Here is a 19,014-nt window from a genome sequence, read left to right on the forward strand (position 1 = left end):
CCACGTTTGATCACACGCTTCTTTGTGACGAAGACGAGTGAAATAGACGAGTTATGTAAGCGACTGTGTTTTGACTGGGAAAATAACAAAGTAGGCCAAAAAACCACCAAACAGTTTATTAACTGTGAATTAGATGTAATGAAAGAAGGTTAAAAAAGGAGAAAGATGGCTTATATAACTGTCGCTGGTGGCCCAAAATTCTCTTTCATTTGGATTTTGACTTTTGAATTAAAGTTGTTTACCAAATACTTTAATTTATTAATCATCATAGGCTTTACTTACCCTGTTTCTTCCATTTGAAGTTCCTCCCTCCTAATTTCTGTCATGTTTGCCTCACTTTCTTATTCTCTTCTCATCATCCGTCTAATTTCTGTTTCCTTGTCTCATATTTGGCTTCCTCATCTTGTCCTCCTTTCCTCATCACTTGTCTGATTTGTCTCTTCCCGTTCTTTTTTCCTCTCCTCTCCAGTCCTGTTAACTGTTCCTCAACCTCTGCCTCTCTGTCTTCCTGCAGACCCTGTGGTGCTGGGCAGAGCGTTATGGCTCAGACGCTGCAGATGGCGATCCCTAACTTTGGCAACAACATCCTGGAGTGTCTGAACGAGCAGCGGCTGCAGGGCCTCTACTGTGATGTCTCCGTCGTCGTCAAGGGACACGCCTTTAAGGTGCCAAAAGATATAATAAATTATTTCCCTTTCAAAGGATGACAACTTTAAATTTACTGCTCCATTATAAGTTGTCTCCATGTTTCAGTAATTCAATTGAAAAGTGAAATTTAGACTGATATATTTCAAGTCTTTATTTTTTTTAATGTTGATGATTATGGCTTACAGCTAATGAAAACCCAAAATTCAGTATATCAGAAAATTAGATTGTTACTTAAAAAGGATTTTTAATACAGAAATGTTGGACTACTGAAGAGTATGAACATCTACAGCACTCAATACTTGGTTTGGGCTCCTTTTACATGAGTTGCTGCAGCAGTGCAGCTGATAGTGGCCTTCAGCTCTTCTGCGTTGTTGGGTCTGGTGCCTCACATCTTCCTCTTCCACAGATCCTCTACGAGGTTCAGGTCTGGCCAGTCAAGCGCAGGGGTACCATGACCCTTAAACCAGGTTTTGGTACTTTTGGCAGTGTGGGCAGGTGCCAAGTCCCGCTAGAAAATTAAATCAGCATCTCCATAAAGCTGGTGAGCAGAGCGAAGCATGAAGTGCTCTTAAACTTCCTGGTAGATGGCTGCGTTGACCTTTGACCTGATGAAACACAGTGGACCAACACCAGCAGATGACATAGCATCCCAAACCATCACTGACTGTGCAAACTTTACTCTGGACCTCAAGCAGCTTGGATTCTATGCCTCAGGCTTCATTTCACAATCCTCTCAAGGGCCGTTTTTACACAGAGATTTCGCAATAAAGGCGACAAGGAATGTCGGTCTCTGTTCTGCAACGAGCAATTCACACAAAGGTGTAACAGAGCCGTGCACGCCCGAGCTTACACACACCCTGGTGTCCCATAATTGGATGGCAGCAGCTGCTGTTTTCAATGAAACTCGAAACTCAGGATTGCTCGGTTCAAAACTTTGTATTTTCTAAATGAAATACGGGGAAAATAACATGAACATTCATTTTGATCGATTAGATCCTATAGACTTTTTTTCCTTAATGTTTCTGAGTTGGAGGTCTGACTTTAAGCAGTGTCACAGCGCACGTATTTACGTCGGAGGTCGGAAACTTAAGAGTACCAAGCTCACTTGAAAACATCATGGAACTTTTCAGACGCTGCTGTGAGCAGAGATGTGTCTGCTCTCTCCTCTCCTGTACAGAGTGTGATCAGCTCTCTAACCTCGCAGTCTCTCCCGTTAATCCACATTATTCTTTGTTTTATCCCGCTGTTGTTTTCTCCAATGAAATGCCGCTCGATTAAACCGCGCTGGTTTTTAAATCTCCCATTTATGGAGACAGCAGCGCACCCTCGCCGTTGCGGAATGCCGTGATGTCTTTTCACACTCGTCGCCGAAAATTCTGTTACGGCTCTGATACTACCTCTCAATCCGGATCAGAGGTGGGACAAGATCGACCCCCCATTGCGGAACAGTCGCTTTCATACAGAACAGCGTTGCGGAACGAAGGCGTAACAGACATGGAAAAGAGAGGCAGTGTGAAAGTAGCTAAGCATTCAGTTGTCCCTGTCCCTGTTGTCCTTCTAGTCAACATTCCATGAATATGCTTGGATACAGCACTTTGTAAACAACCAGCTTCTTTAGCAATAACCTTTTGTAGCTTACCCTCCTTGTGGAGGGCATCAGTGACTGTCTTCTGGACATCTGTCAAGTCTGCAGTCTTCCACATGATTGTGTAGCTACTGACCCAGGCTGACAGACCATTTAAAGGCTCAGGAAACCTTTGCAGGTGTTTGGAGTTAATTAGCTGATAGGAGCAGGACACTATGAGTCTCCGTTATTGAACTTTTCACAATATTCTAATTAGCTGAGATACCGAATTTGGGATTTTCCTTAGCTGTGAACCATAATCATCAAAATTAAAAGAAATAAAGACTTGAAATATTCAGTCTGTTTTGATGAATATATGAGGTCAACTTTTTCATGATATCTAATGCATGGAGATGCACCTGTAAAAGGAAAAGTTGGCATTAGTAGATCTACAAACAGCACAGTAGACCACAGCCTTTTGAGAAAACTGTTATGACATGCTGTAAAAACTCCTTAATAATACTATCTTAGGTTACTTTCACACTAGGGGCTTGGCCCTGGATCTGAGTACACTTGAGCCAAAAGTTCAGTCAGTGTTGGTCAGTTTGAATGCAAATGAACGCCATCTGGGCACCAGGACCGGGTCCACTTGCAGGGCTTTTCTGTTACACTGAGCGTCCTGGTTTTACTTGGTTTGACTCGGCACAGTAGCCCAGCACAGCAGGGGCTTTGCTTTTCCACCACAGCCGGGTTGCCTGTTTGAGGGCACGTCTGGAGCTGATGGCGTGGCGGTTTGAGCCCTCATTGATATCATCCACAGTCATTTAAACTGTACCTGCTAAGAGTCACATGGGATTTCACTACTGCAGTAATGTTTCTTTTAAAACTTACAAAAACCAACAAAATGAATAAGGAAAGACAGATGTTGCGGCTGAATGTTCCTGTCTGATCTGATTGTCTTTACATGGTCTTAAAGCAAAATCAAACTTTTTCAATGCAGCTCTTCTCTCTCTCTTTCTGCAATCGATAAACAAACAATCATTCTTGCTTATTTCCTACATAAAAATGGCATACAGTGGGGATCCCCACTGTACCTGAAGGTGGATGAACACAGCCATGAACATTCAAGAATAGTCATGTGCAGTCAAGGCTGTCCACTAGGTGGAAAAAAAGGGAGAGCTTTCTGGGGCCCAGCCAAACTGGGGGCCAGCAAAATCATGGCCCACTGTAAGTTAAGCTGTGGTATTTTATATTTAACCTGAAAAATAACCACTCTTGTCAAAGAAACAGTTTTAATTTTTTTGTATAGTACGTAGCCCTCTTAAAATGTAAATCCTGTTGTTAAAAACAGAGTTAAAATGTTAAAAATAGCTAAAATGGGTTAATAATGGCAAAAAATGATGGAAAAGGGGGTGAAATTAGATTATAACAATTGGCAGAAATGGGTAAGAAATGCCAAAAGTTAGATCAAAGTGGCAAAACATAACCAAAAAAAAAAAAAAAAGGCAAAAATGGGTTAAAATGGCAAAAATGGGTGTATTAAGTGGTAAAAAGGGATTCAAAAGTGGCTGAAATGGTGTTAAAGTGGCAAAAATAGGTGGAAATTTGGTGAAATGGGATGAAAATTGTTATAAACTGGCAAAAAAGGGTAGGCAGTAAAAGTCAGAAACAAATTTGGCATATTAAGTTGTGAAGTGTGGCTTAAAAAGTGGTAAAAGGGGTTAGTAGTGGCAATAATGTGTCAACAGAGCCAACAATATACGGAAAGTTGCAAAACTGGGAAAAACAGGCAGAAAAATGTGGTGGAAAGGGTTTGAAATTGACAAAAAAGGGGTTTTGAGTTGCAAAAATGTGTAAAAATTGGCATAATTGGTGGGTAAAGTGATAAAAATGTATTTAAAAAATAGGCAAACTGGTGTAAAGTGGCAACAGTGTACTTCTGAAGTGTTCTTATTTTTTGAAGGTATCTGGAGACCCCCTCTCAGTGTCTTGCGACCCCTAATGGGGTCCTGACCGGTTGAAAACCCCAGGTTTAGTGAACCTCTCGTTTGTGCAGATTGAATGTAAATGTGACCAGCGTTTCCTTGTTACTTGTCTGCTCACTGAAGCAAACCACAAAAAGTGGTGATATCTGTACTTCCATGTGCTTTATTTTTCTGTATTTGTTACTATATTAGTCTCCCATTTAGAATCAGTGTATTTCTGACTTCTGTTTTACCTTGTCCATTTCCCCCGCCCAGGCCCACCGTGCTGTGCTGGCAGCCAGCAGCTCCTACTTTCGGGATCTGTTCAACGCCGGGGGGAAGAGCTCGGTGGTGGAGCTGCCCCCGGCCGTACAGCCAGAGAGCTTCCAGCAGATCCTGGCCTTCTGCTATACGGGACGCCTCAGCATGAACGTGGGAGACCAGTTCCTGCTCATGTACACCGCCGGCTTCCTCCAGATCCAACAGATCATGGAGAAGGGCACAGAGTTTTTCCTTAAGGTAAACTTGCTCATTATTAAGTATTTATAGGAAGTGTTTTTCTGAGTTTTAATAAAAAATAGTTTGTTTTTAAAGATTTCAACACAGAATCCCTTAGCTAGTTTGTGAAAATGGTGCAAAATGGATCAGTGGTGTAGAAAAACCCCTTTAAAAGTGCCGGGAACGCTTCATTAATGCATGTGGGTCTGTGTTTTGACATTATGCGTGGCATGATGTTGTGATATGGGTCTCGGTGTTTGAATACATTCTCCTGACTCAGAATAATTGAGACATCGTGGCGACACTACAGGTTCCCTCTATAGAAGCAGATGATGTGATTAGGTTTAGAGTGCCTTGCTGCATAAATCTGCATATTAATGAGAGAAACCGGTTTCCTTCAGAGTTGCCCTTAACACCTCCCTGCAGACATGCTGTTTATGAGGAACCAGCTACTTTGTGCTACGTTTAGTATGAACACATTTTAGTATTTACTACAGCAGGATGTGTTAGTTTTCTTGCCAGTCCTAAAATAATGGCCATCAGACACGGGGGCGTTTTGGCACTCAGATACTCCACCAGCCAATTTGGCAAGCTACCAAGAACTATTGGGAACTTATATTTAAAAACAAAAACATCATTGCAGCTTGTAGCGTTAACAGAGGGGGAGGAAGGAAAATAGGTCCTCTGTAGTAACAGGGGAAACTTGATTTGATATAACTTATTTTCTAAGACTGTGTTGACTGATCCAACTCGTCTTTGAAGGGTAAAATTTCTGCATATGTCAGGAGGATTCATTTACATTGTTTTCATGTTCTCTTATTGATTTTTCTTTGAAAAACTGAGGAGAAACTGCATCTGAGTAAGCATGCAAAACCGTTGGGGAATAGTTGTACTGCATGCCGGAAAAGAATGCAACTATAGCATAGTCGTAGATTTTACCAGAACTGGACCACGTGTTTTCCTCAGTTGGAAAAGGGTGGAATGCCCTCTCCAGGTTGGGAATGAGACCCAGGACACGCTAGAGAGACTATGTCGCTCGGCTGGCCTGGGAACGCCTTGGGATCCCCTGGAAGAGCTGGACGAAGTGACTGGAGAGAGGGAAGTCTGGGCTTCCCTTCTTAGGCTGCTGCCCCCGCGACCCGATCTGGGATAAGCGGAGAAAGATGGACGGATGGATGGATGGACCACGTGTCTTTATTAATAGAATTGCACTGAAAGCTTTTTGCAGAAAAGATGTTTTTGCCCTTTTCCTGACCAGCTTCGGCATGAGTTTGTGATAGTTACAGGTGGGGGTGCGCAGTATATGAGGTAGATGGTATAAATGATATAAATTTGGCCTACGGTAGAGATTTGGACTCTACCGACCAATCGCGATGATGTCATCATATCTGCCTCAGTGTGACAATGGCTTCAAGCACAGAGACCACAGAGCAGGAGGAGCTGGTTAAAAAAACTGTGCTACGTAGAGATGGGCGGTAAACCGGTATTAATACTGTCCCACAGCTGGTGGAGAGAGTGATTTGTGACACACAGCTCAGGCTAAGTCTAGTTAAAAGCACATTTACATGTAGCCAGGTAACTAACCAAATGTCAAGGACTCTTGACGCTGTAACTAGGCACAGTTATCAGGCAAAAACACATTTTTTTCCTCTCAAAGTCTGACGGCTATACTGCAACAGAGTCAATGTGCTGTCTCTGTCAGCCTGCCTGGGGCTGTAACACAAGCTAAGTGCTGCTCAGGCTGGTCTCAGAGCCCAGCGCTGCAGCTCTTCCTCTTACAATGGCATAAACAGTTGTTTAAAAGTCTATTTTAACTTATAACTTTCTTTTCTAAGTCCACAGGGAGTCAAAGATCCAGGCTGCGATATTAAATGAGGTCAGAAAAGCTGCTGTAGCTAGCCATATTCTCTGATACAGCAGCCAAAGCTAAGCTAACTCAATGCTAAACACAATACTTCCATCAAGCTCTTCAAAATAAAAGTCCGCGGCTGCTTTTCGCAACGCTTTTATTGTGAATGCCTCTTCACTGGGACACATGTTCAAGTCATTAGTGGCTTAACACACCTCATCAGGTTAGAGATGAAATGAGAAGAGTTGTAGTGAATGCTTTTCTTGGTGGAAAAGATAATGTAGCTCTTCATCCAACAGACTTTGGAATTGCTCCTGTTATAGTTAGCCACTGTAGCTACTGTGACAAGTTCAATCTGGAGCTGCGCATGCCAACAAAGTCATACAATTTGCTGCTCTACTGGCCAATGAAGAATAGGGATTTGAATCCAAAACTAGTACCAACACATCAGATACCTAGCATACTAAATTACAAGACTAACTTCGGTGCTTCATTTTGGTACTTACCTACCCCACCGTGATCCCTGTCAGTCTAAAGGAAAGGCACAAAATGCGTAATGTAAAGAAGTCACACCTGTTTCCTTTACTCGAATGTTCTACTGGCATCTTATTTCTGAATCATTTACGATACCAAGACAGCATTTATTCAGCTGCCGACTTTTAAAACGCTTCATTTCTTTGGAGTATTGATGCAGGCACTGTTTCGGCACCCTTTTAGAAAAGAGTCGATTCAGTACATGTATTGGAACAAAACAAACGATACCTAACCTTAATAATGAATGAGACAGAAAGAAAGTCTGTCCAATCACCCCCTGATATGTTTTCCAAAGGTCCCACCTCTCCCAGACACTTTAAATAAACAGTTGCTCTGATAGATGTTAGATTATCTCTTGCAATGGACATTTGAAACAGTCTATCTGGCATTTCAGGTTTGCAGCAGAAGTCAAATTTCCATTCCTAGCATCTATAAATGCCAATGAGAAGAACCTGCTGTGCTGGCTGTGGACACAGGCCCTTGTTTTAAGGCAAATTAAGGTCCAAAATTAAATCCTTAATCTCATTAACCCTGTTGTAGCAGGATGGCAGATGGATGCTACTCACCATAGCATCTTCCTGCTCTCACAGTGATGTAACATAAGGATATTGCTATACCTTTAAATGTATCGTTTCACTTTTTAAAACTTGCAGAAAACTCAGTGGGCACATCTAAATCATCTGCATCTTGTGCCTTCTGATGTTTTACTTTGAACTATAGCTTTCAGCCACTTAGTTGGGATGCACCATATCACACTGATATCGGTACCGGCAGATATCAAAATTCTGCCGATATTTACGTCTAATATTTTGCCTGTGTATTTCAGCATACATCAACTGTAAATTTTGTCCATATATACAAATAAATTAGTGGAGTTTAAGGCCAGACCAGCAGACCTATGTCAGATGATGTCTTTTTCCGTCTTTATCATCATTCTTTTAACTTTTAAGTGTTTTTTAAGGACTAAAGTTTGTTTCCTTGGTCATCCTCAAGCCTTAAAGCAGTGATACTCAACACGTGGCTCTGGAGCCACATCTGGCTCTTTTGTGATGATTTGTGGCTCTTCTATGTCTCCATTTAAAATATTTTTTACCCAGAAAACCTTTAAAAAAGGTCAACTTTGACCTCAGTAAGCTACACTCATGTGAAGCTATAGCTTTAATTGCCAACCTTTATTTTTGGTCTCTATATTTCTATTGCCCTTATTTGTGATTTCCCCCCCTTATTTTCCTTTTTTTGCCACTTTTAATCATTTTTTTCTGCTTTTTAAGTGCATTTTGCCACTTCTTTTTGCCACAATTGTCCTAGTTTTGGCCCCTTTTAAATCAGTTTTTGCCTCTTTTTTCATCCTTTTTGCTATTTGTAAATTTTCCCCTTTTTTGCCTTTTTTTTGCCACTTCTTGCCAAGTTAAGCTGCCTTTTTCCATTGGATGCCACTTCTATTCCCCATTTTTGCCACTCATGCTGCTTTTTGCCCATTTTAGTCACTTTTCATTCATGTTTTGAAAGTTTTTACCACTTATTGACCATTTTTCTATTCATTTTAGCACTTTTTCTCCATTCTGGCCATTTTTACCCAGTTTTTTCAATTTTATGCCTATTTGCCCCTTTTCACCCAGGTTTTGCCACTTCTTTGACACTGTTTGAGCATTTTTCCCATTTTAACTTTTATTCCCACTTTTTATTGCCACTTTAACCCCTTTTTCACCACTTAGACTGTGGCTCTTGCAGAGGTATTTTTTAACAATTTGGCTTTTGGTTGAGCAGGGTTGAGTAACACTGCCTTAAAGTGTGTCCAAAAGGACTAAAATTTCTTGTTTGAAAAGTAGGGCCTAATGATTTGCCAAAATAATCTAATTGCGACCTTTTTATCTCAGTATTGCGACTGGGATTTAATATGCGAGTCTTATTAGGTTTTCAACTTCTGCATTTTCAACAAATTAAAGTGATAAATAATTCTGTATTATAACCTACAATCAGTCAGGAACACTCATTATACATTTAACTATTTTATTGCAAAATGGATCTGCATTTTAACTGCTTGGACTTTTCAGGGAGTGCATGGTGAGGAACCGCCGTATGAATAGATGCATAAATGACAATGTGCATTGAAAACACTGAAATTATTTCAGAAGCAATTTATCCACAGTAGCATGAATCTGAATATAAGGGTGCAACAAGCTTTAAGCTATAAAGGAGGCAGCCGGGGTGGAGGAGGTGAAGCTGGCTATAAGCTGACTGCAGCTGGGAGTATGAACTAATGCTAATGTATGAAGGGGATTATCATTTTTATGTCACTCATTTTGACTAACACAAAACTTACATAAAACATGAAAAGGAGGATTCATGTAAACAATTAAAAAAAAAAATCAAAACTTGCATAATGTGCATAAAATCTCTGCTTCTGCAAAAAATAATGTATTGAACTACTATTTTGATAAATTTCAAATTAAAGTAATATTGCAACTTCTGAGTTTTGTAAATTGCAGCAGACCATATTGCAATTTAATCTAATTTGTGATTAATTGCCCAGCCCTACTGAAGAGCATATTTAAATATCGGTATCAATATCGGCATGGGCTAAAATGATTCCGTAAATGTCTGCATATTGGATATCAGCAAAAATCCAACATCGTGCATCCCTACTATTTTTAGTTACTTTGCATTCGTAGCAGGTTATTTTTTCTGGAGTAAGATAATTTCATATCTTTTGAGTAATCAGAAGTTCTTTTTCCTTCAAAATGAGGCATGCATTTGTCTGATCAGTAGGTAAATACCCTTAGCTACATATTACGAAATAAAAGCAGAACATAGAACAGTTTCTTGAGAAAATTGTTTGTTTACTCACCGTGTTATTTACTGGTAGAAAACAGCTAAACATGAACTCCTGAAAAGTTTAAATGCTGTCAGCTAAACAGAGTATGGTTGGAGTCATTTTCTACACGCACTCCAGCATATTTGTTCATGCACACCAGTGTTTGACAGTGCATTTGACCCTTGTATTTTGTGTTCATTGATGTCTTAATGCCATGGAAATTCTGCAGGAACTCTCTTTGATGGCATGCTACATACTTAATATATCAAACTGTCTGTCCTCCAGGTCTCATCTCCAAGCTGCGACTCCCAGGGTCTTCACACCGAGGAGACCCCGACCTCGGAGCCTCAAAGCCCTGTCACCCAAACAGTGGGTGGGGGTGGAGTCGGTGTTGTCGCCACAGCTGCTGGACGTCCCGCTTCCTGTCTCACGCCCCTCCCCCTGGTGTCTAAGGTGAAGACAGAACAGACGGCCTCCACACCTCAGCCCACACCTCAGCAGCAGCAGGTAGGCCGCCCTTCAAACCCCCTCAAACAAGTCAGATGTTTCAATAATGAGTCAGTGAATAATGATTTAAATCCTCCTGAGCGAGAGTCTCTTTGAATTTGAAAAGGCTTTGATAAACTTTCAAGGAAAAATCACCCTCAGCAGTGACTTTAAAGATGTTTTTATAACAGCCGCTAAACAGCTCTCAGAAAACACCGTACACTTTAGACGTGTCATTAGCTGATCTAAAATGTGGCATAGATGGTTTCACAACTTTCTCAGGCAGCAGAGCTGGAATATTCTGATGGGTGAGGTTCTTTTTGAAGCTGTTAAACTGAACCATACTATGAGAGCTTAAACTGGAGGTGAACTCTGGTTTGTTTTTGTGTGTTTGTCACATCACCGCCCATATCAAAGAGCTGTGGGAGTTTAAAGAAGACATAAGTGTCTCACTTTTTTTCAAAGCCAACAGAAGCTTAATGCAAACACTTATACTGGTCTTTAGATTTATTTATTGTCATTAGTATTTTCTGTATTCCCTGTAGTGATGCCCAGATCCAACTGTGTGAGCTCGGATACCAAGATCTGGTACCAGTACTGATTCAGCCCATTAACAGAGTCCTGACACTGACTGGGAATCATTTATGTGAATGGCAAGGTCTGCCAATACCAGGGTATTACAGCCCAAATTCCAAAAAAGTTGGGACACTTTATATAATGTAAATAAGAACATAATGTAATAATTTAAATCTCATAAACCCATATTTTATCCACAATAAAACATAAACAACATATCAGATCCTGAAACTGAGATAATTTACCATTTCATGAAAAACATTAGCTCATTTTGAATTTGATGGTAGTGACACATCTCAAAAAAGTAGGGACGGTGGGGGACAAAAGGATGAAAAAATAAGCGGAACTAAAGAAAAATAGCTGGATGATTGTTTTGCAGCTAATTAGGTTAATTGGCAACAAGACTGAGCATTAAAGGAGCACTTTAGGGAGGCTCTCAGAATTAAAGACGGGCAGAGGTTCACCAATCTGTGAAAAAACTGGATCCAAATATCGTGGAGTAATTTCAGAAAAATGTTCCTCATTGTAAAATTTCGAAGACTTGACTTATTCCAACATCTAAATTCCATAATTTCAACAAAAGGTTCAGAGAATCTGGAGAAATCTGCATGTGCATGAGGCAAGGCTAAGGGTCAATATGGGATGCTCACGATCTTTAGGACACTACATTAAAAACAGACATGATTCTGTGCTGGAAATCCCTGCATGGGCTTAGGAACACTTCCAGAGCTCAATGTCTGTCATCGGGGTTCATCCACAAATGAGTGTTGAAGCTGTATCATGCAAAGAAGAAGCCATATGTAAACAGGATCCAGAAACACTAGGGGTGCACCAATTGCAATTTTCTGGCCGATCACTGATCTTTAAAAAGCTCGACCTGCCGATTCTGCTTTTGGCTGTTACCGATTTTTTTTATAACTGACATTAAACACCTTCAATGTTCCAATCTTATTTTACTGAAAAACATTGAACAATACCCGTAAAACAATACAAACATGTTGTTATAACTGCACATGAGGTTGTTCTCTCAAATATAAATGAGAAGTTTAGAGCATTGCTGTCCAAACTACTAAATTATATCAGTTTCTTTGGTCTTTCATTTTCCACATTTTAGTAGGTAGGGGTAGATAAGGTAGGTGGATAAGATCGGTTTCATATGCAAGTATTGGCCACTTGCTGATCCCCCAAGATTAAGGAAATTGGCGCAGATAGATCGGTGCACCCCTAATAAACACCACTGTCTCATCTAGGGCTTGGACTTAATCGAAAATTAGATTAAATTGCAATATGCCCTACTGCAATTTTCAGATTGCAAAAGGTGCAATATTTCTTTGCCCTGAAATTTGTGTCAAAATAGCTGTTTAATTTTTATTTTTCTGCAGCAGATGATATCATGCAGTCATTCAGATGCCATTTTTTAGAATAGTCTTCAAAAGTCCTACCTTCTTCATTTTTGTACCCTTTTCTTATTAAATCTAAGAATGACAAAAACCCTTCAATGCAATAGTTAATATCCAATTTGCACTACGAGTCAATAGCCTCAGAATTAGACATTGTTAAAGAATTTGTTCAGCCCTTGTTTAGGAATAAAAGAAAGTTAAGGAATAATTGCATATCAAACCGCAATCGCAATATTGGGGAAAAAATTCACAATTAGATTATTTCACAAAATCGTTCAGCACTAGTCTCCTCTGGGCCACAGCTCATTTAAAATGGACTGAAGCAAAATGGAAAACTGTTCTGCGGTCAGATGAATTGAAATGTGTACTTTTTTTGGAAACCATGGTAGCCATGTCCTGCAGGCTAAAGAGGAGAGGGACCATCCAGCTTGTTATCATCCAAAGCCTGCATCTCTGATGGTATGGGGTTGCATTAGTACCTATGGCGTGGGCAGCTCAAACATCTGGAAAGACACAATCAATGCTGAAAAGTAGAGAGAGGTTTTAGAGCAACATATGCTCCCAGAGAACACCCCTCTCACAACAGCATGTGAAAGCATTTGGAGCATTGTAAAACTAAATATCCAGCTAACTGATGAGCAGCTAGAATGCTACATCAGACAAGAATGGGACAACATTCCTCTCTCAGAACTCCAGCAGCTGGTCTTCTCACTTTCCCAATGTTTACAGACTGCTGTTAAAAGATTAGGGGATGCTATAAAATGGTAAACACGACCTTGTCCCTACTTTTTTGAGATGTGTTGCTGCCTTCAAATTCATCATGAGCTAAAATTTTTCATTAAATGCTAAAAAGTCTCATTTTCAACATCTGCTATGTTGATTATGTTCTGTAGTGAATAAAATATGGGTTTTTGAGATTGAAAATCATTACATTCTGTTTTTATTTACATTTTACACAGTGTCCCAACTTTTTTGTAATTCTTTAAGTCAGGCGTCCTGAGCGTGTTTCACAGCTGCACCAGGCTTTGACCTGGGAGTCTTTCAGCTTCAGCGATATGTAAGCAACAATCACATATTTATATTGACTTATGTTTTAGTTTTTTTAGCATGGGTCTTAACATTCACTCTGAAGGGCTCTTATTGACCTTTAGGCTCATCAAAGTCCCCTCCTGACTTGATGATTTACAGTTTTTATATAGATTTTTGTGTTGAGTCATGCTGGGTTTAAGGAGAGAGTGGAGAAAATGTGAGAAAGCATTCGTCTGCAGCTCAAAAATAGTTTTCATGTGATGTCAGGTGCTAATCTGCATATCAGTGTGTTTGCTGCAGAGGGAGAGCTGTGTGATCATCATCACAGTTTGGGTTTAGATGATTGTGCAGCACAAATAAACTCAACATCCACAGATTTTTTTTGGGTTTGTTTCTTTACCTTTGAAAACTGTCTACACATTTTTGCTGTAGAAGAAAGAGCTGGAGAAGAAGGTGGAGTTTGTAAATCACTCGAGGGGAAATTCAGTTCCTACACTCTTTTATTGAACATGCCACAGACACGTAGGCTGAAAGAGAAGCTCAAGCAGGATCCTTGGACATGCACTAAAGGAGACTGTGTTCATTTACCTATAATCAATATAATAAAGAATCAGGCCTGAATATTTTATCTAGACCAATAAAGGATCAATAGTTGGATCCAAAACATTTTTTTCTTTTTTTTATCAGTTTTATCCTGATTCAAATGTCTTCTGTTTCCCATTTCTACTATTTCTGATCAGATATCTTTGAAAATAGATTTTTGAAGCTGTGGTTTGATTAGAGAAAAAATATTTTTTTATATTTAAGATCTAAGGTTGGTAAAATTTCACAGAGAGAGAGCAGAGGAAACGAATGGAATGTGGATTTATTGACTGATTCAGTTGATGAACAGTTTAGTAAATATTGATCCATTCAATCCCATTTAATTTGATTCTGTTTCATTTGGTCCACATCCAACTAAGATGTTTTTATTGCTTTATAGCAGGGGTGTCAAACTCAAGGCCCGGAGGCCAAATCTGGCCCGTGATATAGTCACACCCGGCCTACAGAATCATTTCATATTTTTAAATCATTAGTGGCTGACTGTATGAGGTCTGCTGATTTCTTCCAGTACAAAAATGTAAACTTAATCTCCATTATTTCAAATATCCTTAAGTCATAAAAAATAAAAAAAGAAAAAATTAATTTGTGTTTTCAGTTCATAGTTTCAATTTTGCATCTCATAATCATGATTTAAATTTATGATGTGGACTTTTTATCTCAAATTTTGATCTTTTAGGTTCACAGTTTTAAATAAGAAGTCATATTTTGACTTTTTTAGCTCAATATCTCACATTTTATCTCACATTTTGATTTTTTTCTCATATGTTGATGTTTCAGATTCACAATTTAAAATTTCAACTCATATTTTGACCTTCAAAGCATGACCGTATGTTTGCCTCTTAAAAAACTTTTTGGCATTTTTATCTCAGATTTTGAGCCTTTAAACTTTTAACTTTTTTCAAATCTCAGAATCATTTAGAATCATTTCCCCCCATAGTTTACTACCTTTTTAAAAATGAGGCTGACAGTTTATGGTTTAATCTTGATTCTGTCAGGCCCTCATGTTGGACATAAATTCAGAATCTGGCCCCTGCTGTGATTGAGTTTTACACACCTGCTTCATAGCAGGGGTGTCAAACTCAATCACAGCAGGGGCAGGATTCAGGATTCAGGTCTAATCTGAGGGCCTAACAGGGTCAACATTTAGCCATAACTGTCAGCCTCATTTTCACCAGTAATTAAATGTGAAAAAAACAGCATTAATGATAAATCATTTGGAAATTCAAAAAAGTTGAAAGGTTTAAAGGCTCTAATCTGAGATTGAAATTCCAATTTATTAGTTCAAAAGATCAGAACATGATATTAAAAATAGAAAAAAAAGTTTTTGAAGTGTAAATATATGAGGAGAAACTTGAAATCAAAAGTTTGAAAGGTGAAAATATGAGATCAATTTTGAATTTATGAGTTTTAGAGTCAAAATATGACTTAAATTTTAAATTATGGGTCTGATGGGGCAAAATATGGGATTCAAAAGCCAGAAATTAGGAGTTGAAAATGTCAAAATATGAGCTAGAATTCAAAATGATGACTTAAAAAGTAAAAAATATGACTTAAATTAATTCGGAGTGTAAAAGGTCAAAATATGATAGAAAAGTAAAAATCAGTCATTTAAAATGTCAAAATATGAGGGAAAAAAATGAAATCATGTTTTTAAAGTCAAAATATTGGATTAAAAAGCCAAAGTAAGGAGTAGAAAAGGTCGAAATATGACTTGAAATTTAAAATTGGGAATCTTAAAGATAAAAATGTGACATATAAAGTACAAATTCTGAGTCGATAAGTTCAAAGCATAAAATGAAGTCAAAATCGTAAGTTTGAGTCGTAATCTTGAGATGCAAAAATTGAAAATATGAAATAAAACCCACATTAATGTCTTTCCCCACATTGTTGACTTTTTATGAAATCTTTCTTACTCTGTACTTTCTCAGATTTTTATGGTTAAATAAAGAAATTTTAAATAACCAAGTTGTAGTTTACATTTTTAAACTGGAGGAAATCAGCAGACCTCATACTGGTGGGCCAGTTATAATACAAATTTGATATGATCTTGTGGGCCGGATATAATCGTTCCACAGGCCGGATTTGACCTCAGGCCTTGAGTTTGAAACCTGTGCTATATACGATTATGGTACAACTTCATGACTGTTCAAACAACGCAAACGCTTTACCCCAGTCCCGTCTCCAGTCCCCCAATTTCTCTTGTCCTGCTTCACTTTCAGGTTTCTCTGAAAGAGAGCTGTAGACAAGGGTTGATAAAAATTTGATGATAAGACACTACAATCCATTTTAAGTGACCTAAGCACCTTAGATACTATGGCAAGAGTTGAGCTTGACACATGTTGACACACATGCTGCTTAGACGTCAGGGTCAAGCTCAATTTTCTCCGGGCCTTTTCACCCCTGGTAATCCCGAGAAACCGCCGGTGGTTTTTAAGTTCTTGGGACATCCACAGCATGACCAGGGGCTAATGGCAACCCTGCTGCCTACCCAGACAGAACCCTTGGGCATTCTGATTCACCACACCAAAAATGTTTCATTTTACATCCCTAATTTTTAACTATCACTGTCTATAAGCTCCAGGTTCTCCAGATGGCTGACCGTGTTTCTCTTCAGCAGGAAGGCTCTCCATACTCGGTGGTCTGCACCCCAGTGGCCAAGCGGCTGTGGGAGGGGGCAAACCGTGACGGAGGAGGGGGGTCTGGAGGGGGCGGGGGAGGCGGGATGAGGAAGACCGCACGTTACTCTTCCTCGTCATCATCTTCCTCCTCCTCCAACAACACTACCCAGGATGCCTCTGCACGTGCGCCCACAGCCAACGCTGCCATGATGGGCGGCGGTGCCGGAGTCGTCGGTGCCAACCCAGCAGGAGGAGCCGTAGTCAATAGTAACCACAACAACAATAACAACAACAACGGCGGGACACCTGAAGGCACCAGCCCGGGCACGCTGAGCATGTACACCAGCGACTCGCCAATCAGCTACCACGATGACGAGGAAGAGGATGACATAGCCGAGGACAGCGCCGAGGAGCAGTACAGGCAGATCTGCAACATGTACACCATGTACAGCATGCTGAACGCCGGAGCAGCAGGTACGCTCTCTCTGCAGATGATTCTTCCGAGTTCAGATAAAGTTCACTGTGTTTTCATGTGACTCTGAAGTTTTCTGTCTTCAGATCTCGAACTCTGACTGTGCTGTGTTTGCGAGAAGCAGACTTGTAAAGCTTGTTTACCCCAAAACTTCTCAGGATGTAGAGGAGAATAAAACACTCAAAACACAGACAACAGTGAGCATCCCGCTCAGAGCTCATGAATTGTTCATGGTTCATTTAATCAAGGCAGTCCAATTAATTGAATATTCTAGAATACAAACGAAGGTCCACTCAGAACATGTTAGAAATAATCTGTAAAGACAAGTTAAGCCTGTTTTGAGAGGGAAAACATCTACATGTGACCAAGCAAGTTATCTGTTGGAAAAATCTACTCAATCTTAAATGATACTACTGACATGCTTCTCTCCTCAGTGGTCGGGGAGCGGGTCGAGGCTCTTCCAGACTTGGCCCCAGACTCTGGCGGTGGGCGAGGAGGCAGAGGGGCTCGGTCCAGGCAGGACCTGGCGTCGCTGCCGGCAGAGCTCATCAGTCAGATCGGAAACCGCTGCCACCCGAAGCTGTACGAGGAGGGCGACCCTGCCGAGAAGCTGGAGCTGGTGAGCGGCACCTCCGTGTTCATCTCCCGCGCTCAGCTCATGAACTGCCACGTCAGTGCCGGCACACGCCACAAAGTGCTGCTGCGACGCCTGCTGGCTGCTTTCTTTGACAGGTCAGTGTGCAGTTCATCTATCAACAAGTGGGTTTGGGTTACGAAAGAGAAAACTTGCCTTAAACTTCTTTGTTTAAAGACTTTTTTCCTTATATATTTTATCAATGTGTGTTTTCCTTGCTCAGGAGCACTCTGGCTAACAGCTGTGGGACCGGCATCCGCTCTTCGACCAACGACCCCAGCCGCAAACCTCTGGACAACAGAGTGCTGCATGCTGTCAAATGTGAGTCATAGAGAGAGACACTAAGGGAAGTTATACTAGTACCACAGAGCTGGGGAGGTTTCAGGGGAGATCCATCTTGCAAAGCTCCAATCTAAAGTGATTGTGCTAGGTGTGAGAACAGACCTGACCAATCAGTGTCATTTGAGAAAACGAGGCGGTAGCTAGGGGCAGGGGTTAGTTTTACTGCAAGCTGGTAAAAATGGATGCTGCTGGTGTAGCGATTAGCTTGGGTGTAGCTGAAGTACCACCCCAGACAAATTGTTTCTACAAGAAAAACCCAACATTATACATACCCAACATTATACATACCTAAGTTGAAAAGACGTTCCTGCTCTTCTTCCAAAAGGCCTGAACTTAAGGTTGTAGTTCCCTGCAGGGTTTAGTTGTGTTGAAAGCCGGTGTACAGTATGGCTGCTGGAGCAGCAATTAGCTTAAATGTAGCTATAGTGGCAGTTTTATCAGAACTCAAAAATCAAGTCTTTATTACAGCAAAGAATTGCACTGAAAGCTTTCTTGGTTTTGGTGTAAGTTTGTTTCACTAACTGCTTCCATTAAATGTTAGCAGCCAGAATAGCTACAGTGGCAACTTCTCTCTGGAGCTGTGCATGCCCACTATGTTATTATGTTGTGTTGCTCTGATTGGCTATATGGGCCTAGAGAGATGGACTGTTTGTCCAATCACCTTCTGAGGTTTCTTTTCAAATGCTCAACCCTTTCCAAATACTTTTTATGGGCTCCTGCCCAGATGGAAATATATATTCTCCCATTATTCACTGGTCGTCAGCTGGCGGCCCAAGGGCCATATCAGGACCCGCAAAGCTTCCTATCCGCCCCCCAGGAGATCATTAAAGTCAGAAAAACAAGAAGATGTTGTGGTTTTAAGGGTATCTTTTGGCTTTAAATGTCTGCAGCTGTTAAATTAATCCCAAAAACAATTAATATTGAATGGTTTTAGAATGACTTAATATTTGATCTGTTTTAGAGATATTCATTTGTCAGCCAT

The 19,014-nt window shown here is 40.3% G+C and overlaps 1 protein-coding gene across 2 annotated transcripts in view; it reads left to right on the forward strand.

The window, feature by feature from the left end:
* The window catches only part of nacc1b (nucleus accumbens associated 1, BEN and BTB (POZ) domain containing b), a 42,455-nt gene that overhangs the window by 20,264 nt on the left and 3,177 nt on the right, over positions 1-19,014 (forward strand). For both annotated transcript variants that reach the window (XM_041785650.1, XM_041785651.1), the window contains exons 2-7: positions 515-665; positions 4,453-4,695; positions 10,158-10,379; positions 16,584-17,058; positions 17,491-17,788; positions 17,914-18,011. In XM_041785650.1, the coding sequence (XP_041641584.1) occupies positions 540-665; positions 4,453-4,695; positions 10,158-10,379; positions 16,584-17,058; positions 17,491-17,788; positions 17,914-18,011 (1,462 nt within the window). In that variant the 5' untranslated portion in view covers positions 515-539. The remainder of the gene's footprint in view (positions 1-514; positions 666-4,452; positions 4,696-10,157; positions 10,380-16,583; positions 17,059-17,490; positions 17,789-17,913; positions 18,012-19,014) is intronic.

The sequence above is a fragment of the Cheilinus undulatus genome, linkage group 4, assembly GCF_018320785.1.
Source record: "Cheilinus undulatus linkage group 4, ASM1832078v1, whole genome shotgun sequence".
NCBI lineage: Eukaryota > Metazoa > Chordata > Actinopteri > Labriformes > Labridae > Cheilinus > Cheilinus undulatus.